This window comes from Salarias fasciatus, chromosome 8, assembly GCF_902148845.1.
Source record: "Salarias fasciatus chromosome 8, fSalaFa1.1, whole genome shotgun sequence".
NCBI classification, from domain to species: domain Eukaryota; kingdom Metazoa; phylum Chordata; class Actinopteri; order Blenniiformes; family Blenniidae; genus Salarias; species Salarias fasciatus.
Genome location: NC_043752.1, coordinates 3302070 through 3328729, shown reverse-complemented (window position 1 = coordinate 3328729; position 26660 = coordinate 3302070). Strand labels below are relative to the sequence as shown.

General features: G+C 47.7%; 2 protein-coding genes across 4 annotated transcripts; one reads left to right on the top strand and one right to left on the bottom strand.

The window, feature by feature from the left end:
* The first annotated feature begins 43 nt into the window (after window positions 1–43).
* LOC115393516 (disintegrin and metalloproteinase domain-containing protein 8-like) lies at window positions 44–11739 on the top strand. Of its 2 annotated transcripts, none has more exons than XM_030098533.1 (23): window positions 44–134; window positions 1237–1349; window positions 1790–1863; window positions 1989–2064; window positions 2653–2729; window positions 2821–3022; window positions 3112–3177; window positions 3264–3326; window positions 3394–3563; window positions 3636–3717; window positions 3801–3943; window positions 4442–4628; window positions 4899–4988; window positions 5319–5517; window positions 5702–5804; window positions 5897–6062; window positions 6191–6271; window positions 6445–6529; window positions 8475–8595; window positions 8669–8828; window positions 8904–8951; window positions 9425–9493; window positions 9624–11739. In XM_030098533.1, exons 1-23 carry the CDS (start codon window positions 95–97, stop codon window positions 9744–9746), a joined length of 2538 nt encoding a protein of 845 aa, XP_029954393.1. In that variant the 5' UTR covers window positions 44–94; the 3' UTR covers window positions 9747–11739. The 2 variants fall into 2 exon arrangements, with proteins under 2 accessions (XP_029954393.1, XP_029954392.1); XM_030098532.1 differs by having other exon boundaries at window positions 8666–8828.
* On the bottom strand, window positions 10272–26363 carry LOC115393518 (inhibitor of nuclear factor kappa-B kinase subunit alpha-like). Of its 2 annotated transcripts, XM_030098535.1 has the most exons (24): window positions 26257–26363; window positions 25756–25874; window positions 23327–23421; window positions 22758–22875; window positions 22225–22294; window positions 22054–22142; window positions 21888–21977; window positions 21689–21813; window positions 21482–21589; window positions 21269–21404; window positions 20590–20784; window positions 19916–20018; window positions 19705–19828; window positions 19475–19626; window positions 19330–19391; window positions 19146–19255; window positions 18988–19037; window positions 18812–18917; window positions 18300–18447; window positions 18064–18200; window positions 17886–17985; window positions 17237–17338; window positions 11028–11034; window positions 10272–10288 (listed from the first exon to the last, which is right to left on the bottom strand). In XM_030098535.1, the coding sequence occupies exons 2-22, from the start codon at window positions 25858–25860 to the stop codon at window positions 17273–17275; spliced, it is 2289 nt and encodes a 762-aa protein (XP_029954395.1). In that variant the 5' UTR covers window positions 25861–25874; window positions 26257–26363; the 3' UTR covers window positions 10272–10288; window positions 11028–11034; window positions 17237–17272. The 2 variants fall into 2 exon arrangements, with proteins under 2 accessions (XP_029954395.1, XP_029954394.1); XM_030098534.1 differs by lacking the exons at window positions 10272–10288; window positions 11028–11034 and having other exon boundaries at window positions 15480–17338.
* Between the last annotated feature and the right edge of the window lie 297 nt (window positions 26364–26660).

Sequence of the window (26660 nt, the reverse complement as noted above, 5' to 3'; positions counted from 1 at the left end):
GCCTGGGAGGCTGTGAGGGGCGGGGCTCCGAGCCGCCGGGACTCGGCTCCGCTCCGGCCGCAGTCGGAGCGTCGGTCCCGGGCGGAGCGGCAGGATGAGCGGAGGGGGAGAGCTGTTTCTGTGGCTGAGCTGCGGTGAGAGTTTATTTCTTCTAATGTTTGGTTTATTAAGAGGAAACTGCTGTTAAATCATGTGCAGAAAGAGGAACGTTTACTGGAGAACTTTTTAAACTGGTTAATAAGCAGTGCAAGAACAGAAAACATTTTATATCAAATCTATGATCATAAGTTTCTCCCAGGGCACTAATTCAATGCTCACTTTGTGTTTTAAACAGCTGTTGAGCTTTTATAAATAGTTTATTATAAACTGATGATTCTCATCTGAACAAAGGAAATAAAAGGCTGAAAAACTTTTCAGTTTGAGAAATTTGATGTATGTTTCTACCTCTGTGTTTATTCTTTCACAAACAATCTGGAAACTCATTTAAGCCATTATGAATAATCTACAGACTTGATTATTTACTTTAGTAACAATGGTTTTGGATTACTATTTTTCTTTTCTTTTTTTTTCAGAAAAAATGTTTAATTCAAAGTAATTCATTAAAGTTTTAACAATATTTTTCTAAATGTGTATTTGTAGAATCATTCAAACATTCTACTTCTCTTTTTTTGTCACAAGGTTCTTCTTTTTTCTTTTCAGAGGTTTTTATGCTCAGCATTTTAATTAAGATGTTAATATATGTTTAATTCAGTGATTTGATTTCAGTCAGTAATTTTGCACCTTTAGAAAACATCTTGTGTTTTGGTTTTCATCACCAGGGGACATTTTTCAAAACTTTATACTGTAGTTTTAACTCACTATGATGCCTTTAAAACACTAATATTAAGATTGTTAAAAAACAAAGTCTTATTGAAACTTTAACACATTGAGAGAAAAATCTGATTTGTTGGCTTAAGGAGGTTTAATTTTGGTGACTGTTCCTCCTGTTCTGACTGGTTCAGCGCGGTGATCTCGGCTCTGACTCAGTCCTGAGGTTCAGTCGGTGTGTGGAGTCCGGTCATGGCTCCTCATGATGCAGCTGCAGCTGCAGTTGCTCGACGGCTGTTCTGAGTTCTGAGAAAACCGGATCTCTGAAGTCATGAGAGGGAAAAACAGCAGCGGCGATGACGACATGCAGACAGCTGTCAGGAAGGGAATCGAACCTGCAGCGTACTGACTGACTGATTGTCTCTGCAGTGTGTTGTGTTGTTGTCGTCACCTCCAGCATGTTGTCTCATGTGGAGCAGTACGAAGTGGTTCGACCAATCAGACGGTCCCACAGACGGAAGAGGAGCCTGGAGGACGACCAGGTGAGGACGGCTCGGTGTCTCTGCCTGGACACCTCTGGAAGCATTACACACATCTGGACGCATGATACACACATCTGGAAGCATGACACACATCTGGAAGCATGAAACATCTGGAAACATGATGCACACATCTGGAAGCATAATACACACATCTGAAAGCATGGCAGATACATCTGGAGGCATGACACACATCTGGACACATGATACACACATCTGGAAGCATGACACACATCTGGAGGCATGACACACATCTGGACAGATGATACACACCTGGAAATGCCACACACATGGACTCACATCTAGAAACATGACACATATAGGCATGCAACACACACATCTGGATACATGACTGGCACACCTGCACATGCGACACACACATCTGGACACGTGACACACACATCTTGATACTCAGCATTTTCTTCTCTGACTCTGCTTTTCAGCTTCATCCTGACAGAGTTCAGTACGATTTGATCATCGAAGGACAAAATCTCACAATCCATCTGGAAAAAAACAGGTTGGAGCAAGATTTCTACCTCCAGCATGGCGTGCGTGTGTGTGCGTGTGTGTGTGTGTGTGTGTGTGTGTGTGTGTGTGTGAGTAATGGAGTACCCATCAAACCCGTTCTCACTCCCGTTGCAGAGATCTGATCGGGAAAAGCTTCACTGAAACGTATTATTTAGAAAACGGGAGACGAGTGACGACGTCTCCGAACCAGGTGAGAAAAACACATTTCAGAGGTTAATCTGGGAAAAGTTTAGTATTTTCACCAGTTAACATTTGAACAATCAACGACATGAGTTATTAGAAACAGAACAACACATTCAGATTCATCAACACACAAATTTTAACCTCAAATGTTTTTTGTAACCATTGGATTTTTTTAAAGAGCCTTTTTAGAAGATGAACTGAATTAATCATTGCTTTTTATTTCAAAGAAGTATTTAAACTAAAATAAAAATCATATGTAAAGAAAGAGGGAAAAGAAAAACAAATCACACAGGACGTGATGTCCTGTACTGTCATTACTGTTCAAACATCACCAGCTCTTTATTTCCTGTATTTACTGAATGAAATCTCTTTCAGCAGCTGATTTATTGGAACTAAATGACATGTTTTGGGAGTTTAGTCAGAAGCTTTGCTGAATTTCATCATGTGGAACATTTCTCATGGTGTCACATTGTATGAGTCAGGATTTACGAGTACATCAGTAAGATATTCTGAGATTCCTGAGCTGTGTGTCAGGACGACGTGTGTGTTTAAAGACTGACCTTGTGTGTGTGTGTGTGTGTGTGTGTTCCTCCAGGAGAACTGTTTCTATCACGGTCACATCGAAGGCGTGTTCGACTCCTCGGTCAGTGTGGGGATTTGTTCGGGCATCAGGTGAGTCTGAAGTTCACATGACGTCCTGGACCCGGATGTAGACCCCCTGCTGAGTGTTCTATCCGTGTCTCTGTGGCCTCCTGTGGTGCAGCGGTTTCCTGAGGGCCCGGCGGCAGGTCTACCTGATCGAGCCTCTGGGGCGCTCCGAGGACGGCGATCATGCCGTTTACAGGCGGGAGCACCTGAAGGTGGGCGGCTCGGCCCGATGTGGCTCGGACTCGTCCAACACGACTGTCCAGCTGGACCAGGATCGGGGACCTCGGCTCGCTGGACTCTTCAGGTCCAGATCCTGGGTGAGATCTGCATCTCCAACCTGTTTTCAGAGTCTAGAAAATGCGAGGCTGAAAGTTTTGATGTTGACGTCTCTTCTGGGTCGTTCCAGAAAAGCAAACCGGCGGCCGGTCCGCAGAGGTTCGTGGAGCTCTTCGTGGTCGTGGATCACACCGAGGTGCTGCTCTCACTCCAAACCGGCTTCTCCAGCTTGAACCGCAGGACGACCCTGTCTGACGGTCTTCATCTCCTCTGCTCTCGCAGTTTAAACTCTACGGCGGAGAAACCAAGTCCAGGATCCTGGGAGTGGTGAACCATGTGGACAAGGTGAGTGTGAGTCCAGGACTCTGTGGAGCCTGAAGGCCTCCTGCTGATCCTCCTCCTCCTCCTGCAGCTGTACCGACCTCTGAACATCCGCATCATCCTGGTGGGTCTGGAGATCTGGACCCAGGAGGACTTCATCGAGGTGGACATCGACTCAGAGACCACGCTGGATAACTTCCTGACGTGGCGCCAGACCGACCTGCTGAAGAGGATCAAACACGACAACGCGCAGTTCGTGACGTGAGCGTCGCCGTCGCTGGGCGGACGCCGGACTCGCCGACGCCGGACTGACCCGATGTTTGTCTCCAACAGAGGGAAAGACTTCGATGGAGACACGGTGGGACTTGCCAATAAGTTCGCCATGTGCACCGAAAACTCGGGAGGAGTCAATCAGGTGAGTCCCTGTCCAGTCTGCTCCGGTTTACTGGAGCGAGGAGGTTCTTAGAGGACAGCGTGAGACACACTCTTCTGCTCCAGGATCACCACGACAACCCCGTGGGCCTGGCCTCCACCATCGCTCACGAGATGGGCCATAACTTCGGGCTGTCCCACGACGCCGCCGGCTGCGTGTGCGGCCCGTCGTACAGCAGCGGGAACTGCGTGATGGCCGACAAGCTCAGGTACCAGAGACGCCATCTTTAACTCCATCAAAAGGTCCAACGAAGAAGCCTGGAAGCTCCTTCACAGGCAGAGCAGATGAATAAACATCAAGCGAATGTTTTTAACATCCAGGAGCATTAAAACTCTGCTGACTCTGGATTTCCTGGATTATCATGAGAACTGAAGGAATCAGCAGATGTTGTGTTTTAAAGTTAAAGCTGCGTTAAGTGTCTTCATCATGTTGTTTTATTTTGTCTACATGTCCTTTTCTTCATGGTTTTGCAATAAGTTAAACTCTTTACTCTGAGTTTCTGCTGATGAGACGTCCTCCCTTTTGGCACAGACCTCACCCTGGACATGAGCGTTAAACCTATCTAACAGACTGGAGTGAAACAGCATGTGTGGAATGAGGAGATGCTTATCTAACACACACACACACACTCCTGCTGCTGCCGTGTTGTGTCCGTGTGTAAAACGTCTATCAGACGGTCAGGACTGACGCAGATCTGCCCCCTCAGGACAGGAAGCCAGGTGTTTCCTGAGTTCTTCAGCGGCTGCAGCATGGACCAGCTGACCGAGTTCATGGCTCGAGCTCAGCCCGCCTGCCTGCAGTGGCCCGGCTCGGTCCGGACCGTGCCGACCGGGCCGCGCTGCGGGAACGGCCTGCTGGACGCCGGGGAGGAGTGCGACTGCGGCACAGTGGAGGTAAAACGTTTTGGGGGTTTCCGGTCCTGCTGGCTGCTGTGGTTTCCTGTCACTGAGTGAGAGGTGGCGGCGAGTCGGAACGCCGCTCTAAAAACAGTTAACCTGCGTCTCCTGTGTGCTCACGGCTTATCGGACCGGGGTGGAGGAATTCCTGGCAGCCGCCGCTGGAGACGGAGCCTTGACCCTGATCTGTTCTGACTCAGCTCTCAGCTCTGCCTCGAGACGCAACATGACACACACACGCTGACAAACGAGTGTTTGTGTGTGCAGGAATGCAACAATCTCTGCTGCGACGCGTCGACCTGCCAGCTGGCCGAAGGATCGCAGTGCGCTCACGGACAGTGCTGCGAGGACTGTCAGGTACGGCCGCCGCTCGCCATCCAGCATTCCCACATTTACCTGAAAACAAGTCTTTTAAATGAAGGTTTAGAAGCTGCAGCTGAATTAAAGCTACTGGACTGATTCAGATCAGCCTCCTTCTGTTGAATAACCGTCCAGATGAGTTTACTGTGAAGCTAACAACAGGAAATGAAGGGTGGCATCTTGCCGTCTGTCTTCATGACTGACCACATCCTTCCTCGAAGTGACAGTTCCAAGTACTGAATGACTTCCTCGCAGCTGGAGGTCCAGATGAGGGATTAGAGGGAATGTGTTTGGTTGATCTGAGCTGAGATGTGGTCCGGCCTGCAGCTGAAGGCGTCCGGGAGCGTGTGCAGGAGGTCGGCGGGCGACTGCGACCTGCCGGAGTATTGCACCGGGGAGTCGCAGGACTGTCCAGCCGACAGCTTCGAGATGAACGGGAAGCCCTGCTACAACCAGGCGCCGGGTTTCTGCCACGACGGCCGCTGCCCCACACGAGAGCAGCACTGCTGGAGGCTGTTCGGACCAGGTGGGTTCCAGAAACTCTTCTCTGGAAGCATCGGCCTGATTCCACACAATTTACAGATGTCCTCTGAACTCACATGCAGGCTTTAGGTCAGAAGCCTTGACTGACAGACGTTTGGCACGCCGTTGTCTTCCTGTGATAAACTTTGAAATGCTGGTTAAATGTTCCGCGTTGCCTCCTCTCGTAGGGTCCAGGGTGGGCTCAGAAAAGTGTTTTGACCTGAACCGACGGGGCGAGGAAGGCGCCAACTGTGGCAGGAACAGATTTGGTTTCACGCCCTGTTCTCCAGCGTACGTATGAACAATGAGCTTAGCAAGAAAAAGTCTCAAAAAAAAAACAAAAAAAACCCTCGTTTAACTTGGTCTTCTTCATTTTCCGGCAGGAATCTGAAGTGCGGGTCTATATTTTGTGAGGGAGGGGGCGAGTCCATCACAGGGAAACGGGCGGCGTACACCCTGCTGGGCACCGAGTGCAGGCTGGCTGTGGACGACGACAAGTCCAGGAACATCGATATGGTTCCCAACGGAGCCAAATGTGGCCCAGACAAGGTAGGAAATGCTGAACACAACTCCACTCCAACACAGTCTTCAAAAAGACTCATATTGCTTGTCATTTGTCAGTCGTACAGATTTTTACACTCTTCTAATCCAGTGAAATCCAACGAACCTTTGCGCAGGTTTGCCTGAACCACAAATGTGTGGATGTCGCAGTTTACGGGAAGAAGGAGGAGTGTTCAAAGAAGTGCAACAACAACGGGGTGAGATGGCTGCTGGAGTGTCTGAAAGTCGAAGCCAGTTCGTCAGTCTGTTTGCCGCCATACTCTGGATTCTACAGCTTTAATCGAGCAGCGGTCGGGCAGTCCTTCCCAAGCGGCTCTCAAATGCTGCAGGTTGACCCGGTGCATTTGTTTCTCCTGCGCTCGTCTTTCAGGTGTGTAACCACAACAAGGAGTGTCACTGTAATCCTGGCTGGGCTCCACCGTACTGCGCCGTCCAGTACGCCGACACAACCCAAGGTACAGCGCACGCCTGTCTACATCCATCCACTTCCACCTACAGCCATCTCTCTTGAGCTGCTCACACACACTCACATTCAAAGTTTATATACTGGAAACGGTTTTCTTTGTTTTTGTGGCCGTGGTTTGTGGCTCTTTGATATTTTCAGGTGTGTTTAGCTGAAAGTCATTCCAGATGACGTGAAACCGGCATGACGATCCGCAAGACATTTGTTCTTCGATCTTTCTGCCAAATCTTTGTTTTACTGATGCGGAAAGCGAATGGTTAGTGATTATTTGTGTAGTTTAGTTCTTGCAGTGTTTAAATGACGAAACGAAACACTGCAGTCTCTTGTCAGCGCTCCGGTCTGCAGGTTGGTGGTGAAACACTTCTGTCACCACCACCTCCAAAAAGAGGAAGAAGGGACTTTCACACTTTGTTCAGTTCTTTGGAAACAAAATGAAGAAACTACGACCGCAGTGTTGAGGCATTCATCAGCTAATTTTAGAATCTATTCACGACCAACTATCTGCAAAACCTACATGGGACAGATGGTGAAGACAGTTTCCTGTGATGAATTCATGAGAAACAGAGTTCTGACTGTTACAAATACACCTGAAAGCTGTTGAACTGGGAAGTTCCTAGTTGTATTTAGGATCATGCATACATCAAAATCTGATTATGGTGGGATATTTGGCAGGATAAAACTATCCTATGATGCATTCAGGAGAATCTTAGAAATTGGAACATTCTGAATTGACAGTGGGACAAATACATCAAACTGGGAACGTTCCAGTTGGGAAGAATGATGGAATGTGATGGAAATGACCATCTCTGAGCCCACTTCCTGTCTTAAAGTCAAGCTTTCTTTAAATTTTGGTGTAGAAATTTCAGTCCAAAACAAGGAATGAAGAAACCTGCCTGTTAGGAAACTTCTCTTGATGAGAAATGCTGCTTTGCGTCAACACCACCAAGCTTCATGAGAAAAGGAGCCGTCGTGTTGACATCTTGAACAATGGATTTTTCCTCATTCGGTTTGTAAACTCTGAGCACAGTCAAATGCACGTTTAGTTGATAAAACCGGTGTTTAGGTGCTTTTTTTTCCCGCCTGGAGGCTGTAAATGTTCAACTTTAGAGTTCTTTTGACTATTTTTACCCTCCGAGAGCTTGAAGACAAACAGAAAATTCCTTAACATTCCAGGAGAATGAGCTTAAAGGAAACTGTGTAAATGTGTGTGATTCTGTCAAGGAGATAAATTACAGCTCCAATTGAAGATTTTTTCTTTTTTGTTTAGTTTCAGAAGCTTGATAAATGAGTTTTGCTGAACTTCCTGCAGTGTGGCCTGATGTAAAGTGATCTGAGAGCAGCCTGTGTTTGAGATGAAAAAGGGTCATTGATTGTGAGATTAGTTACAGTCTTCTGACTGACCATCTCGGATTCTCCTCATAGTTTATTATTAAATAACATCATTGTGCTCAACCGTTATTTTTAGTTTTGAGAGAGATTTTAACAAACGGTACCTTGGGGAATATAAAACCTTGGAGCCGGAAGAGAGGAAAAGCACTAGCTGTTACATTTTGCACAGTAGTTATTGGATAATGAGACGTTATTTCTATGAAATCAGCAGTAAATCGGTGCCGATCAGCTGATGGAGGACGGCCGGTAATGAAGCCGAGTCCAGTTCATTCAGAAAGCAGACCGTGGCAGACAGGCGTGACTTCATGGAGGGAATCTCAGTCCTTCAAGGAACGTTTAGAGTAAAAATGAAGAGACTTCAGTGCGGTTTGAACCGAACGAGCCGGAGCACCACCGCCAGTGTGGCTAAAAATAGGTCTGAGTTTCCTGCAAATCTGGCACTTCAAATACTCCGTGTCCTTTTTTTCCCCCCACAAGGTTTATTTTTGCGTCTGTAATTTGTGAGTGGGGCGAGCGCCGCTGTAATTTGCCCGTCCGTCTGTGTTCAGGCCAGACCGGGATCATAGCCGGAATGTGCGCCGCCGTCTCCGTCGTCCTGCTGGTCGCCGCGCTCATCACGGGCCTCATGTGCTGCAAGAAGAACGGCGCCGACAACTACGCCTCCAAGAGGTAGTTTCAGTTCACAGCTTGTGTTCAAGGCCTTTAAAAACTGAACAGAAATCAACGAGCGCTGCTCCAGCAGGAAGGTGCACTCGGCCCCTGGGAGGCTCAACCCCGTGTTCCGGGAGTCCAGTGTGAAAGACCGGCCCCAGATCAGCCAGCCCACCTTCATGGCGTCCACGGCCACGCAGGCCTGCATGCCGCTCATGGTCACCGTGACCCCCAGCCGACCCCCGCCACAGGTACGCCCGCCGTCGTCCACGTCTCTGCAGACCGGCACGGACCACGTGACCAACTGCTTCTTTTAAATCCCGCAGCCTCCACAGAAACCGTCCACAGCGGCGCCGCCGCCAGAACCCGAGCCGGTGAGTTTTAACGTCACAGTCAGTGAAGGCAGTGATTATTTAAAGGAAAAAAAAAAAGAACCTTTGGGTTATAGAAAAACAGTTTTCACACTGAATAATAAGAATGATCCTTCAGCGTCTGGGAGCTCTGCATTTGTTACCTTCCTGGATCAAAACAGTTATACAGATGCTGCCTACCAAACTCCAGATTATAGAGCATCTTCCTCCTCTAACGTCCAGATTATAGAGCATCTTCTTCCTCTAACGTCCAGATTATAGAGCATCTTCCTCCTCTAACGTCCAGATTATAGAGCATCTTCCTCCCTGAGAGACTCATGCAGTAAAACAGCTGTGCCATCTTTGGTGAAAGTCTCCAGATGACTGATTGAAAAGCTGGTTTGAAATAGATTCAGCATGAAATTGGAAATCAATAACGTTGGTTTTGCATTTTTTTCTCCCAATGCCACTTCTTTCTCTTGATCTTCCTTCTCCAGAACAAACCTATACCTCCACCCAAGCCTGTATCTCCTTGTAAACCTCTGCCGGCTCTGAATAAACCTCAGGTGAGTTTCCTCCCCGCTCGGGCAGCTGGTGTCCGTCACTGTGGACCGGAGCTTCAGAAACAGAAAGGGGAACACGTTGAGGTTCCTTCATTCATTTGAAACAGTTCTCACAACTCAATCTGTTTTCCAGGCGATCAAACCGGCGCCGCCTCCTGTACCTCCGGTCAAGCCCAGTCCTGCTCCTCCAGCCCGGACCAAGCCAGTGTCTCCTCCCGTCCCCCCCGCCAAGCCCAAGATCCACAGACCCGCGTGAAGTTCTCAGCGGCAGCAGCTTGGGGTTGGACGCAGCCCGAAGAGCTGTGCTGCGGGTTTCCCCGGGGAAACGGAACGCCGAGGAGCAGAGGACGGCGAGGCGAGCCGAGCTGTGAAGCTCCTACGAGGTGCAATCGAAAGGTCGGCGAGGAGGTCACCGTGCTGAGGGACATCGACCACGCGTGCTTCATGCAGTGGTGACTGCACGCCCAGTGGTTCCCAACCTGAGGTCCACCCTCAGTGGGACAGCTGTGGTCAACGGGACAAACTGCTCTTTTATTTTGAAGAGTCCTGCTTCGGTATGTTGGCTCATGGAATCCAGCGGATCAAAGTGTGGAAACTGGTTCTCTGCTTTTCTGGAAGAAAATTTGTTGGTTTTCCAAAGAACATAAAGGTTGGGAATCAGAAATGCAGAGCAATGGTTTCCAACGTGTGGTCCAGGACCCTTTGGAGGGTCCACGATAGAAATCCTTTTCCATGTTCAAAACGGGCGAGTCTTCAGAGGGACGTTTTTATTGATCCGAGACCAGAGGAAGGAGGACCGTGGTCTTTCTAGCTCCAGAGAACAATCGATGAACGACCAAAGATCAACCTTCTGATGGATTCATGATAGAAAGTGGATGGTTCTCTGTGAAGAGATCTGGACTTTAAAGATAAAAAGAGTTCTGCTGGGGAACCCGGCGCGATCTGCCTCTGCTTCAGGTTCCGATCAGGCCTCCAACCTTCCGATTGCACCTCGTTGGAGCCAGAGCACTGAACTGCTCATTTACACATCCTTTGGAATATTTATTGATGTTTTTGTAAGGGACTGTCGGGAAATGATTTCCAGGGTTATTTATTATTCTTTCTCTGTTTTCTCAGCTCAGATGTCTTGTTTGCTTTTACTCAGACGCTGTGAACTTGGTTTGTTTCAGTGGAGATAATTGTCTGATGAGTGGCTTTCACTTGATTTTTTTCAGTTAATAATGTGAAAAAGAAATCTTTTGACAAAACTACAGATACTTATCTCCTCAAACTGAAGGTCTGCGATCCGTCACGGAGTTTCAAACCATTATCCACATTCTCAGTGGGATTCTTTTTAAGATTAGCTTCTAAGAAAACGCCAAATGAAAATACTAGAAAGAAATGAGCCACGTCCACACGCGCTCTGGTTTGGGCCTCCACCTTTGTCTTTTGGGGTTTCTGAGGGTTTTTACCAGCATCACGCCGAGTTTTCTCTCACTTTATCGCAGCAGCTTGACAAACATCTGTAACTGAGCAGCATGAAACCAGCCGGCGAGAGCAAAAACCGAGCTAAAATTCATCAAATAAGTTCAGTTTAAAGATGGACGCACAAATACTTCCAAGAACTGTTTGCGATGCTTCAGAGTTTAAAAAGAATTTCAATTGAGCTCATTTTATTGGCTTCAGATTGTGAATGTCTCAAAGGTTCACTGAAGCTCACAGTAACTTCCCCTCATATCCGATTCTTTTCTCGTTCTTCGTTCTTTGGTGCAGAAGTTTCTAGACCAAAGTCTGTAACAGAGCCCATGAACGCAGTCGAAGATTTAAAATCTTCCTCAGGAGGGGGTGGAGACCAAGAACAGCAAATACTCAAGCAAAAACAACTTGAAATGCTCGTCTCTGCTGTTTCAGGGTGTCGAAAGAAATCAAATCCCTGCAGCGTTTCGTTGGCTCGGAGAACCAACACAAAACCATGACTTCATCTCTCAGATATTAGAGGGGGTGGAATCCTCCGCCAGAAGTCACAACGCATGCAAAAACTCTGCAAGTGTCTTTCTAGTCTTCTGGAAGTGTGTGTGTGTGTGTGTGGAGATAACAGAGTTTTGCTTCCATCCCGGGGGAGAGGGCGTGTGTGTTTGTGTGACGAGCAGACGCTTGTTTTACTGCACTGATATTTCATGACGTTGGTGAAAATCGTCCAGAATGTGGAGCCTTTGTGGAATTCATGTTTCTTGTTGCAGTGAATAAAGCAAACTCCGTCTCCTCCCTGCCATCATGTTGCTTTAGATCACGCAACTCACCGGACACACAAACCAAAGCTCTGCAGTGCCACATCTCCAGGAACCAGCGGGCCAGTCTTCCATTGTTCCTCCATCAGCTCGCAGTTAACCCAGTTTACTGGTCTCTGGTGAGCGGCGAGAGGAAGCGGCCGCAGTGAGTCAGATCCAACATCATCTGGCTTTCCTCTTCCCGGCCCAAACAAAGAGCCGTGGCTTTTTCATGTTTCAGATCTGAGACGGGATAAAGCCGCTCTGATACTGACCATCAACTCTCAGAAACCAGATACCCACAACAAACGTGTTTAGAGTCGATCTGGGAGGTTTATAAGGGCCACAAATTCCCCGTCAGTGTCGCAACCGAACAGTTTCTCCACAGCAGACAGAAGACATGAAACCTAATAACTACACATCTGGCCAATGTTAGAAATGTGTGCATTTTTAATGGTAATAAAGCCAAAAATGGAAAATTATCCAGTGACTGAGTGGTGGAACCTCGTCTCCATGTTATAAATAGCTCAGTGCTGCAGAAAGTGGATGAGTGTGTAAAAGAAGAACGGCTGAGAAAATAGGTCACAGACAAAATCATGACAAAAACACATGAACTTCATCTGCAAGCAAAGTTCAAACTGCAAAGCCAGAAGAACACACTGAGACTCAGACTTCTGTGGTGGAGCGGCAGGTTAAGTCTCGATCAGTGTGAAGGATCCGGGTTTGAATCTCGCTTGCAGCAGGAAGTTCATCCACTAAGAACCTTCCACAGCCTCCAGTGCTGTGGTGAGGATTTTCAGTTTGCTCACGTCAGTCCAGATGTTAGAGGAGGAAAAAAGGCCAAATGTTTAGAATACAGACAGAGGAGAGGAAGAAAGATCTCTACCAGTCACAACCTGTGTTTACTCCATGGATTTCGGTGTGCGGCCAATGAGAGGCCACACGTGTTTCAGAGTAAAAGCCTCAATCATCAGCCTGCAGTTTCCCGGTTTCTGCCTGTCAGACTCTCCAGGAACAAAGGAGGAAAGTCTGGCTGCATGTCAGCGGAGCGGAATCAGGACCGGTCCAGACGAGTGAGGCGTAAATACCTCCGCTGCCACACCGTCCACCGCAAGTACTCAACGTCGGACACGTAAACCAGGCGAAGAGGGAAATCACGTTAGCGCTCAGCTGAGGCGAGCTCCGAGGAGTTCAGGGAGGGGGAGGGGGAGGAGGGGGAAGCCTGGTGGCCTCTGATTCACCAGCCGGCTGGTTTAAAGAGTAGATGATCTCAGGCTTGAGCGTTCACACTCAGCAGGAGGACGTGACACACAGCCGGGCTTCAAAAGGAGAATCAGGGCGTCGACCCCGGCGTCGTGTTTATTCTGATTCTAGTTCCTGTTCCAGAAGAATCCACAAGAAAGCCACAAGACGTTCCTTCTAGAGCCAACAAAGGAACGTCTGTGCGGTCCATCAATGTTTGACTTTGTCTCCTGGAGCCGGCTCAAGCGGATGTTTCTGCGTCTAACGGAGCGAGAAACAACAGAATCACTGATGAGAGCCGAGCCGTAAACACAGGCGTCCATTTATCTGCCCGGCTAACGCAGGGAAACACGGTCCGGGCCGTCGATCCATTGTCCCTCGCAGTTCTTGGACTCATGATCTAGAACTCTTTTTTTAAAGATCATCCGAGAGACCCAACAAAAAAAAGTACAATCAAAATGTGTCGTTTCATCAAACACGTAATCACATAAAAACTCCATAACAAAGAGCTTTTACTCGATCTTTCCATGTAAGTGGATCAAAGCTGGATCCTGTTTCCTGTCGGCAGAGGTCAGCATTGATCAGAAAACTGAACCGACGGTCAGATCAGGGACGGTCAAGGCTGACGGACCCATCAGAAGAGCTGAAGCTGCTGCAGAAGTTCCTGCTGGTTCTGACAGAAATGTGTGTGAGCATGGCTCATCTGAAGAACAGATGGAACCAGGGTGCATGATGGGAGGAGTTCAAGGTTCAAGGTACCTCTGTCTTGAGTCAGTGAGACGTGGAGGATGAAGACGTCCGATCCACGGAGGCTCCGCCCTCAAACCACCAGGACTGACCCATCAGAGCCGGTAACAGAACGCAACACAACGGAGCAGACCGGACCTGTCTGGACTGTGGAACTGACCTGAGACCAGCACAGTGACCTCCTCGTGCATGTTTCAGCTCTTACAAACCACTTCCTGCCCCATGCGGAGAGGCAGCCCGGTCGTCCGACCAGAGGCCGTGAGAAGGGAGGAAGATCATCCGCAGAGCTCAAGTGACTCACGATTCATCAGCGCTCACACCGAGAGCTCCAGCAGCTCCGGGTCAACAAGTTGAGTCAAATTATCTCGATTGTTTCCAGCTTTTCCTCCTTCGCTCAGCTGCGACTGGGCTCTCCCAGCAGCCCAGTCCCAGTGTTGAAGGAGACCACAGGAAGCAACAGGAAGTCCTCCTCCACTTTCTAGTACCCAGAAATCACCGTGAACAAATCCCAGTGCCAACACACACACACACACACATTCACTCACACACACACACACACACACATACACACACTCCGTCCTCCTCTTCCTCACTGGGGAACAATGCTGCACATCTGGGCTGCAGCTCAAGCCAACGCTTACAAACAGCAGATGATGTGAAGGAGCGGCGGAGCTGCAACATGTCGGGATGAAAAACAACCGGACGGCGGCCAAACAGCGTGAGGTCATCCACAAAGAGTGAGAGAAGGACCGAGAACACGGCAGGAGGAAGAACTGACCTCAATCCACTGATATAGAGGACGGATTCGGGGGCGTTGATGAAGAGTTACTAAACTATGGGTTGAATGGTTGGATGGACAGAGGGATGATGAAGAAACAGACGATGGATCAAGAATCGATGAATTGCTGGAGGTATTTCAGCGAGGGATGGACAGATAGATCGACGAAGGGGTTCAAGTGATGAAGGAAGAGATGGAGGGGAGGGAGGGAGGGATGGAAGACAGGAGAAATGGACCAAACGTGATGGGGGGGGGGGGAGTTGTTAATGGAGGATAGAGGGAGGATGAAGGAATGGATCGATAGTTTGTTCCTCAGAAAAAAAGACAATGAATGTGATTTTCCAACAAAGCTGTTTGGTTCAGTTATTTATGACGTTTTGTACAATAATTTGATCGCCTGTTGACCTGATTTAAGACAGCTTTACTAATTCATGTCAGTCTGGGTATTTTTCCATTCTTTCTTCAGTTTGAAAAATAGTCCAGTGTTCAAATAAAATGAAAATGTTTCTTTCCACTAAATATACAAGAGCTTTAAGGAATCATTTCAGAGACACTGATGTGTTTTTGGCCCTTGTTAATTCATTTCTGCCGAATTCAGCAAAGGTTTGCATCCTTTTGTCCTGAGCCTTGAAAACTGGCGAAAAATGTGTTTTCTAATGAACCTTTGCATTTCATTTCTGCTGTATTCCGACTGTGTGAGCCACTGCTGTTACGTAGCAACCAAAATATTTCACCACAGGTTTTCATGAAAAGCAGTTTTTTGGTTCGCTTTGTAAAACTTAAGTCAAAACATGTTTCATGGGTCAACAGAGACCCTTCAAAAAAAATGTTTGTTTCAATAAATCATGAGTAATAACTCTGTAAATTGACTTTTGGATTATCTTTCAACAGTAAACTGCACAGGTTGTGGAGGAAGGAATGAAAGGACAGAAGAGATGAATCCGGTGAATTCAGAGCAGAACGCTGAAGACTGGAGTCGTGCTCAAGTTTTTCATTTTATTACCAGGTCAACATGTCATCGTCATACAATGAAATTTCTACAAGTCAAACATTCAGGGACGAATTCAAACCGTCCGATGGAAACAGAAGTAAAACCGACAGCATCCACGTAGTTAAATACAAAATAAAGGCTCCGGCCATCATTGCACTTGACCTTCATAAAAAACGACTCACGGGGTTCATTTCAGTCCGTTTTAAACCCGACGCTCGAACGTCCCACGCTCACGGTTTCCCCCGAACGCCTCACAAGAAGGTGCATTAAAACGACCGGTCAAGTCTGACGGCAAGAGCTGAAACTGTGGTTTTATCAGACGGTTCCTTCAGAAAACGGTTTGTTATCTCCCTGCTTTATCGGGTTTGAGGGAACTGAGCCCCGCCGGATCCGCGTCTGGCTGTTTGTGGTCAGAAATGATGAAGACACGCAACGAATTCTCTCATTTCTGAGATCAACATGACAGCAGCAGCTAATTGTAATTTATATCTGAACCACTGAATCAAACATCCTTTATAATCTGATTTATACAACGCATTTATGGAAATATGGGCATGTGCACAAGCGCCATTTGTCAGAAACATTCAATTCTCAACATTTAAATCAAAATAAATAAGCAGTGGCTCCCATTTGAACAGGACGGTGGTCATTTATCATCATTTTCTAAAGGCAACACACACTTTTTTTCCAGAGAAATCTTTGAAGTGTTCTTTATAATCAGCTCCAGAGCGTCTGAGAATTCACGGTTTGTTTGGTTTGGTTCACGTTCACACGAAAAGAAAAGCAGCAAATTCAAACAAAATCTCAAAATATTACCTCAAGACATATCCTGCTTGTTAATTCTTTTTCCGAACGTCAAAATGAGAAATATAAAACTGTTACACTGATCTTCCATTTAAACTGAATAAGACAGAGTCTAAGTGAGAATCAGTAAATTGTGACTTTCTTTAAGTTTTCTTTGAATATTGTTACATTTTTAACTTATTTGAAGCTTCTTTATGTTTGATTCCTGCTGCGATGGTGAACCAGACGTTCCTTTAAATCCTGTAGTGAGCAGTTTCTTCATCTCTTCATGAACTGGGACTGTTTCAGCTCCGCGCAGCGTTACGAACCCCGCTGTGTTTCACAGAGAGGAGGCGATGAAACCCGCCCGCCGTTTAAACACACCCATGTACAATATAAACAGACGAATGGCCAGCCACGCCCCGTCCACACACACATTTATATCGTGACGACACACTCCTGCCTGCCAGAGATTCATATACATATATATATTTATACAACAGTGATTCTTTTAAAAAAAAACAGACGATACTTACACTGCATGTGAAAGTCCAGATGAGAGCGTTTTATCTTCAGAGGGGAGGATCAAAGCTCCGTCTGCTGATTGTGATTTCCTCATCGACCCCCCGCTCCCCCATCCCCTCCCGCCACTCACTTCCTGCCCCCCCCCACCCCCACCCACCTCGACCGTCCACACATCTGATGCTACAGTTTGCTTCTTTTTTTTTTTTTTTGTAACAAGTAAAAACTGAAGTGGGTGGAAATGAAGAAGTTTTGTCGTATAAAAAAGGAGACGGCGCGAGACGACAGACAGCAGCCAGCAGGCCTTTTTTTCTTCTTCTTCTTCCTGTGGACGACGCTCAGAGAGCCGCTGCTCTCACAGTCCATGTCCAGCTGTACAACTCGCTCAGCCTGTTAGTGTTACTCAGAGCTCAGGAGGAAGGACGACCCCCCACCCAAAAAACAAAAAGAAAAAAAAGGCAAAAACGCCGTTCTTACGCGTTTCGCTTTTTTAACTTTGTGGTTAAAGTTTCGTATTTGGTCCAGCTCCAGTCTTGGTCCTTAAAGGAGGAAAGAAAAACATGTTGAGGGAAAACTTCAGTTTCCTCTGTCTGAAGCCATTTCTCAATAAAACAGTGATCTGACTACATCAGGACTTTCATTTGTTTGTACTGTTGAACCTCTTTATGAACATGTTGCTCATTTTTTCATAGATTGTGTCATTTTCTGCCAAATACTGTGAAAACAAAGTTCTGTTTTATGAAAATGTGGACTTTTCCCATCTGAAAGAATACATTTCCAGAATCCAGATGAGCGAATCGGCTCTTTATCGTCAGAAAACTGCAGCAGGAATCCTGCTGCGCTGCTTCACTGCGAGTGAAGAAATGTTTTGTTGAAGAGAAGCCAGCGTCGTCAGCTCCACAGGGTCTTTTGACCAGGTTTTAGTACATTAGTGCCTTTTTTTTTAGTGCAGAAAATACAGTAATCATGGAAAATAATGTCTTTTGGGGGTCACTCATAAGTGTGTGTGTAGTAATGACATGTATTGTGTGTTTAGAGGGCGGGAGGAGAGGAAACGAAGCGGCGAGCGCTCGCCGTGGGACTCACCACCATGCTCTTGGCCTGCTCGTCTGCCGCCTCCTGCATCAGGCTGGTCAGCTGGCTGAGGTACTTCTGGTTCTCCTGCAGGAGCCTGGGAGCCGCGTCGCTGCGGGACAGCCGGACGTCAGCCAATCCGTCGGACGGCGACCGGAGAGCAGCCGGGCGTAAAGAGGAAGCGCCTTACCTGTCGCTGGGCCCCGGCAGCGAGGTGAGCGGGTGCGGCGAGCTGACGGGCTGAGCCGACTGCGACCACGGAGACACCTGCAGCAGGTTGGAGAGCTCCGGGCTCACCGCGATGGAGCTCCGAGACGAGTTCTGAGCCTGCAGACAAGACCGCGATACTCACTCCATCAGACACCTCCACACGCAGAACAGCGAAATCGTGATTACAAGAAGATCAAACAGCGCAGCGGGACTCACACAGGCGATCTTGAGTAAATGCCAGAACTCCTTCTGTCTCTTCATCTGCATCTGCATCACCGTGCTGTCGGCGTCCTTGATGCTCTCCAGGGTTTTCTCGATGCGCGGAAACAAGTCGATGATCTTCTGCTTGCTGCTCAGGATCTTGCTGTGGAGACAGCCGGGTTACAGCCGGCGATCAGAGTGAGCTCTAAAGTGATCAGTGAGGACCGGAGGTGACAGGAGAGAGTCCGGACACGCCCTGATCACCGGATCCACTCGAAATTCTGATGAGAGGGTTTTTTTCTTTTTGGTCAAATCCAACAGTAACAGGATTTTCTGTGGCGCTGCAGCAGCTTTCTGCCATGCACTGACCTCTAGTGGTCACAGATGGGATTTACTGCTTTATTTTGACATATCTGTCACATAAACCAGTAAAATAAAGAATCAGACGTGTTTGGCTGTGCAGGGACACGGAGGTCTGACCTGTTGGCCTAGTTTTTCTTTTTTAAATACTAAATCAGGACTGGTACCTGAGGTGGGTGAAGAGGTCTTTGAGGACCTTGTCCTGGTTCTGGACCGTCTGGATGATGGCCTTCACCATCTCCGAGCTGTCGCTGCTCACGTCTGAGTCGGGCACTGAGGGAGACAGAGGGAAGGGGTTATCTCTCCTCCGGCGGCTCATGTGACTCTGAACGCCGCCGCTTACTCTTGCACTTCATCTTCATTTGCTTGTAGAGCTCAATGGCCTTTTCTTCTCTGCAACGACAGGAAACGGTTGGACGGAGGAGCGTCAGACACTCGTGACTGAGACACACTGAGGCGTGTGGAGGTTCCTGCAGCTGTCGGGACGAGACGGACACTCACAGCTGCTCCATCTTGTCTCCTTGGCGCCGGGCGTACGGGCTCCTCTGGAGCTCCACGATCTCTGAGTGCAGAGCCAGGATCTCGTCGTCCAGGTGGCTCACCTCCGCCACCTGCCGGGCACAGCGGGAATCAAACAGCGGCCCCTTCAAGCCCCACACGCTCTCCTCCGTCCACGCGCCGCTACCTGAGCGAAGGCCGCCGCTCTCTCCTCGTTCTCCTGCCAGGTTTTCAGCATCTTCTCGGAAGCTAGACGACACACAGGGAGGCGGACGTGAAGGAGGAGTCCGGCAGCGGCCCGAGAGGCAGAACCAGCGGCGGGAAACACTCACAGATCCCATAATGCATCTGGTCGCTGTACTTCTCCAGGTCGTACTGGATGCTGCTCTTGAAGAAGTCCAGCTTGGCCTTGAGCTGCTGCGAGAAGCCGAACATGCTGTTCTTGTAGCGGGTCAGGTTGGTGTTGTAGCGCAGGAGGCTCAGCCTGGAGGACGAGGGGCGGGTTAAAGCTCCGTCTGCAGCTCAGGAATTGTGGGTAAACCCGGGCCCCGGGCGGACTCACATGGCGGCCCTCTGGCCCTGGAACAGCCGGCTGTAGTCCTCCTTCAGGCCGCAGATGTAGCTCACAGCTTCGCCCCACACCTTCTTCAGCACCACCAGGGGGAGCTGCGTCTTGGGTTCCTGCACTGCAGGCAGGAAGCGGGACGGACGGAAGGACGTGAGAGATGAGGTGTGTGGTGTGTGTGTGTGTGTGTGAGACCTCAAACACTCACCGATAGTGTTGACCTGCTCGGGCAGCCGCCTGGCGCTGAAGGGGCCGGAGTACTTGGTGATGCTCTTGTCGAACAGATAGACGATGTAGCTGTCCCAGCCTCTCTGAGCGAAGGGAGGACAGAGAGCCAGAGTTACTGGAGCTGCTGCTGGAAACGAAGGAGACGGAACAGAGACGCTTCCTGACGGAGCACAGTTCTGATCCTGGAGGCTGAACGGGAGACCAAAGCTCTCAGCCTTCCCAGCGTTTCATTTACCCAGGAGTCAGCGCTCTGAACATCAAGTCTGGTTTATATCCCAGTGAAACGTAGAGGAAACATCAAGAAGCGACAACCTGGGTCGGAATTTAAAGTCAGATTTCAGAAAGACCGGAGACATGAGGAGAAGAAGAAACATTCACTGGAGGAACTTTACCTCTGGGCTGTTTGTATAAGATCATCATCATTCCAGATGTTTTCAGGGGATATTATAGTTTTTAAGTAATAATAATAAAGAATTTTTCAGGGAATATTACAGATATTTTAAGGGACGATTCCAGATGAAATCAGGGAAATTTACAGTTTTAAGGGACTATTCCAGATGTTTTCAGGGAATATGAGTTTCATCCCTGGCAGTACTGCCTCCCTGCTGCTGCAGAGAGTTCAGACTGGATAAAAAGCTCCGGCGCTGCTCGTACCACTCCGTCCAGCACGCACTGGGCGGCGGGCTTCCTGGGGTCCAGCGACACGCCCGTCTCCTGCAGCAGCTCCTGGTTCGCCACCTCGATCTTGGTCTCGGCCTCGATGCGTTTCTGCAGGCTGTGCAGGCTCTCGTCGGGGGTCAGCTGGAAGGAGTGGACCTGGGCTGTGGTCATGTTCAGGATGTGGACCACCTGGGGGCGAGACGCAGCGGCGAGCTTCACGGGTCAGAGCTTCAAATCTAATGAAGAGCGACCGTTTCATCAAAACACGAAATACCCCTCAGTTACTGAAAACATAAAAAAAAGCTAAAAAATCCAACATTTAATCAAAATCAATTCAAAAGTTTAAAATATGTCAAATTCAGTTCAAATAAAAAAAAATATATAATTGTGATTAAATTCAATATCAATTTTTTTCAAAAGTCAAAACCCAATTCAACTTAATTAACGGTTAAAAAATGTAATAATCAAAAGCAAAAAAAAAAAACAAAACCCAAACATACAAACTCAACTGAAAGCGATCAAATGAAACAAAAGTTTACAACTAACTGTCAGAAATAAAATTAAATAAAGCAGCAAAAAACTTGAAAATGTCAATTAAAAGCTGAAAATCAAAAACAGAAAAGTAGGATTCCATCCCAGACATGTGAGACTGAATTGGCGAGGAGGAGTCGACCTTCATGCTGAGGATCTGCTCCAGGACGTAGAAGCACAGCGGCTTCTTGGTGTCGGCGTTCATCTCTCCGCCCCTCTGCACCGGATCCCACTTCAGCATCAGCTGCAGCAGCGCCTCCATCGGCTCCAGCAGCGTCCTGACGGAGGGCAGACGTTACGCACACACACACACACAGACACACACACACACACACACACTCCTCCTCCTCCTGACCTGCTCAGGTTGTTGGGGTACGGCAGGTGGGTGGAGAAGCGGACGTCTCCGTTCAGCTCCTCCACGGCCATGATGTCCTTCGGACCCTTGTTTCTCACTTTGCTGGCCCTGTGAGGGAGAACAGGTCTGGATGAGACACCGGCGCCGCCTGCAGGGCGGAGCGGGGCGCCGCGGTGCGGTGCGGAGACGGGGCGGAGACGGACTCACCACTGCACCGGCTGCAGGTTGTGGAGGAACGGCCGGAAGCCGCAGCTGCACTCGAAGATCATGGTGCCGAAGCTCCAGTAGTCCACGGTGACGGTGTAGGGCTTGTTCTCGAAGAGCTCCGGAGCCTGGAGGACACAGAGCGTCAGCCTCGCCGGACGGACGGCCGCCGGGCAGGACGGCGAGCGGCGCCGCCGGTTACCAGGTACTGCAACGTTCCCACGAAGGAGGTGCACAGGCTGCCCTGGTCCAGGTCCTTGGCGTAGCCCAGGTCGATGATCTTATGGACCAGCTGCAGAGCGGGGACAGAGCGTCAGCTGGTCTGAAGCGCGCCGGCAGGCCGCCACGCCGCCGCCGCCGCCGCTCACCTTCCCGTTGATGTCCTGCAGCACGATGTTCTCCGGCTTCAGGTCTCTGTGGATGATCTTGTTCTCGTGCAGATACTGGATCCCAGATCCTGGAACGGAGGCGGGATTTAAACGTGTGTGACTGAAGAGGAGACACACACACACACACACACACAGCGAGTGTGTCCGTACCGACGTCGTTGAGCAGGGAGAGGACTTCGCTCTCCATCAGGCCGCAGCAGTTCTCCGGTTTACTCAGAACCTGCAGATCAGAACATGAAGCTCAGCTGGGTTCAATGTTTCTGTGAACAGAGGCTGCTGGGTAACGGCGGTCAGGACGGGTATTTTTTTTTATTTTATTTTTTTATTACTATTACAAATAAAAGAATTGAACATTTTATTTTGAAAATGCGCACTTAAAGCAGTCTAAATTGGATTTTATTTTGAAAAATACGCTTCACTTCCATCAGTTGGTTTTCAGACATCGTTCAGCCTCATTGAGGCTTTTTCACATCGTCCCAGGATGATGAACCGGTCTCTGGTGCAGAAAATAGTCAGAGAGCTCTGACCTCTGACCTTCGGGACAAAACACCTGACCACAAACGGTTACGGTGTGAAGGAAAAGTCCCTGAAGTCAGCCTGGATCCCAGAAAAACACTGCGACCTGCCGTTGTGGAGTCCCTCCCCCCCCCCCCCCCTCCCTCCTCCTGATGCGGCAGCCTCACCCTCCTCAGGTCTCCTCTGGAGCAGTACTCCATGGCCAGCAGGGGGAGGTCGTTCAGGGCGATGGCCTCCATTTCCTCCGGGACGTCCTGAGCCGTCACCACGTTGATGTGATTTAATCTGGGAGGAAGAGGAGGAACCATGTTCCCTGTTAAAGACGTCTGCAGCTCCTCCTCCTCACTGCAGGTTTAATCTTTCTTTAAATCAGAGACACTTCTGGATGAGAACTTCGACTTCGTTCTGATTTATATTGTTCTTTAAAACTGTATTTATCATCAAAAGACTGATTGAACCGTCTGTTTGCGCTGAGCTCAAGAAATGAAGAAATTACATTTAATCCATAAAAACGAACTACTTTAACAGAGTTCATCAACTGACAGTTTGAAATATCTAAAAGAAGTTATTCACACAAAAGAATAAAAACATAAGAAAAAACATTGCAAGCATTCTGAAACAAAAGTGGGATCAGTCAGAGAGAATTCCTGACAAAGCTGCACATGTTGCCTCTCATATAAAGGTTCTGGCGGCGCCGAGCTTCAGCGCTCCTGAGGGAAACAGACGAAGCACCCACTTCTTCATGATCTGGATTTCTCGGCTCCATCGGTCCTTGTTCCGCGGCGTGAGCTCCAGACGGCACATCTTCACAGCCAGCTTCTCACTGCTCACCTGCAAAACACGCCACAGCAACCCCGTTATTAACATTTACTTTAATGTTACAGTTTGGAAAATGTCTTAAAGATCCTTTTTTTTTTTAACTGCTTTTGTTTTGTGTTCGAACCTTTGGAAAATAAAGAAATTAACTTATTTTTCAGATTCAGTGTTCATGTGGTTTTCAGTTTACAAAATCACCACAGAAACGTGTTTTTACTCCAAGACAGACGAGAGACTGAAGACAGACGGTTGGAGAGTTGAGTAAAAGAAGTCTTCTGATGTGAAAATCGAGAAAAGTTCAAGCGACCTCCTGGGGTCATGCTGACCCTGCTATGTATTTCTGTTCACCATTTTTCTAATTTAAATCAGAAGAAAGTTTTCTACCATGGATTTCTCCATCTATTTGTCCTGCATTTGTTCATAGAATTTTTTGGAAGGATCGGCTGATACTTGTGTTAAATACAAACCAACCCCAAACTCTAAGCATTATATTTTCCTGTTTTTCATGGAAGCAAGGCCAGCAGAGCGAGAATCGCAGAATGTACAGCTGCACAAGCACTGAGAGGGACTCCACATTCAACAGGAGCATGATTCTCACAGAGGACGGACTGATTCCTGTTAAAGTTTTGGCATATCTGCTCGTTGCCGCTTCTTATATTTTGATGTTATAATTACCCGGCCACGTTGCAATACATATTTTACTCAAAGAAACTTTACTTTTTTGTGATTTATTGTTTTCATGTGTGATGCAAATATATAAAAGGTGCATTTTACGAGATATAACACACCAGGGTTCTCTAAATAAATGGAATAGTTTTTCTATCGGTGTGTGTTTTTGGCTACTTTTCTGCAAAAAAAAAAAAAAAAAAAAAAAACAGAAAAAAATTCCATACTTTATTACATTAGATTTTGGACAAATGAGGGAAATAAAAACATGAAGAGCCGTCAAACAACCATTTATACAGAAATATTCCTAAATGAATTCAATGGGACCATGAATAAGCCCACTTGAGGGTTAAGAGGAAGTAAATGAAACCACATAAACTGCTCCTTAAAAAAAAGCCACTCTCGACCCTGAATCCCTCTCTAGTTAACAGGGTTTATCCTGACCAGGCGTAATGAATTTTAGTTATTAAATGCCAAAATCTCTGTTTTGAACACTATTCTTTCTATCCCGCCAAACAAATTCAATAATACCACTTCAAGCTCCTGATGACCCCATGATGACCCCCGCCTCGGGCTACCCCAGCCATCAACACAGAAACCTGAGGACAGTTCAGGACTCAGAGAGTGAAGAGCAGCAGGAAGTGACGGAGCTTTTTGGAAAATTAACAAACTGTTAACCTGATTCACTAAAATCAGTGTGTGGCTGCAGTGACCTCCTTCACATGCTGCAGGTTGAACCTGTTGATTAAAATCCAGACAGCCGAGGCAGATTCAAGACTTTAAACTGAACGGAGATAGAAGAGACAAAAAGGCAGCGAATTTACAGTCAGAGGTGGATTTTTGTGAATGCTGTCTGATTCCCTGCTGATTGCTTTCACTTTTGATTTCAAATTATTTTAGAGCATAAAAGACAATTGCCTGGCTGATTTCTTCAATAATAAACAATAAATGGCAAAAACCAACATTTTGGGGCAAGACAGACTCAGAAACAGGTGGACTGAGTTCAGGAACCACAGTTACATTACTTTAACTGTTTTAGTGCTGATGTTAAGACAAAACTACTGAACAGATGAGTTACTTTTTCTGATATATCCAACAGAAAAGTCGCTGATCCCAGAATACTGAGAGGAAGAACAGCACTTTCACCTGAAACCAGTTAAAGTGAGAGTTACTTTAAACCACTTTTATTTGGACTGTTATGAGCAGTTTGATTCAGATAATCTGGAAAGAAAAGACAGAATGAGAAACAAATGTAGAATCTCTTTGTTAGGAAAATGAACATGGCTAAAGACATGTCAGTTCAGAAGCTACTCTTCAGATTGTGATTGTTCTCAGTCACAGCTTGGTGTTTTCAATTAGACTGCATCATATTATTATACTTAAGAATCAATAACCTGGAATCTGTTTCTTCAGAGAATTTAGTTTCACTTTAGGATCATGGCCTGTTGTCTAACATGCTCCACACATGGGGGGAAATGCTGTCAGATGTGTCCAGGTGATGTTTTGCCCTCCTCCCCCCAACAGGTACAGTGTGCTGGAGGCAAATCCAGATGTGTTCAGGTGCTGTTTTGCCCCCTCTCTGTTAGGTGCTGTGTGTTAGGTGTAAATCCAGATGTGTCCAGTTGTTGTTTTGTCCCCCTTCCCCACAGGTGCAGTGTTTCGGGGGTCTGGTTTGACACTCACCCGATGCTGGTAGAGGTAAACATGGGCGAAGCCCCCCATCCCCAGCCTCTCCTTCAGCTGCCAGTCCCCGCAGTCCTGGTTCTGTCTGAACGGAGGTTTCTCCATGGTCGGAACACAGCCTGAACCGCAAGAACAAAACAAACATTTCACACGAACACCTGACAAGTTTTAACCCGGGAGGCGACTAAATCCTGGAGAAGATGACAAAACAAACGCAACGCCAACGCCAGACGTCAGTAAATTGATGATTTAAGGCGACGTGACAGATGTGGGACTGCTCCTCGTGAAGGTGAAATATCCACATTAAATCGGTAAATTTAAATTCACACAAACTAATGTTTTCATATCGGCGCCAGTGGCTAAATGAGTGCGCTATTATACCGACGCGTTTCCGGGAAATAGACGGCGTCGCCCGTCTTCAAGCAAAAGGAAATAAAGCCACGGCGCCGTTTTGAGGATGTTTAGGAGCTGATGAGAGGCAGCAGGGAGCTTCGGACTTACGGTGTGTTTCTATGACGGTGTCATCAGCTGTTCTCAGTACAAATCCGAGGTCTGAGCGGCTCTGCTTCTTCTCAGGCGATGCAGAAATCTGTTGTGTACTTTCCCAGTTCGAGTGACGTAATCATTACACCCCGGAAGTGTTTCGTGAAAAAGGAAGCGAGCAGCGTTCGAGGGAGACACGCGAGGGGGCGTTCAAGAGCTGCTAAAATAACTGAGGGGCGTTCAAGAGCTGCAACAGTGGGAGGCGAGGGGAGTTCAAGGCTTCTTGTACCACAATAACCACCTTTATTGATCACGCAACAAAAGGGATGAAGGTCGTTTTAACATCAAATCTAAGGGAACAAAAGAACACAAGCAAAATTAGAAAACCTGCCAGGGTTTATGTGTAAAGATTAAATTAAATG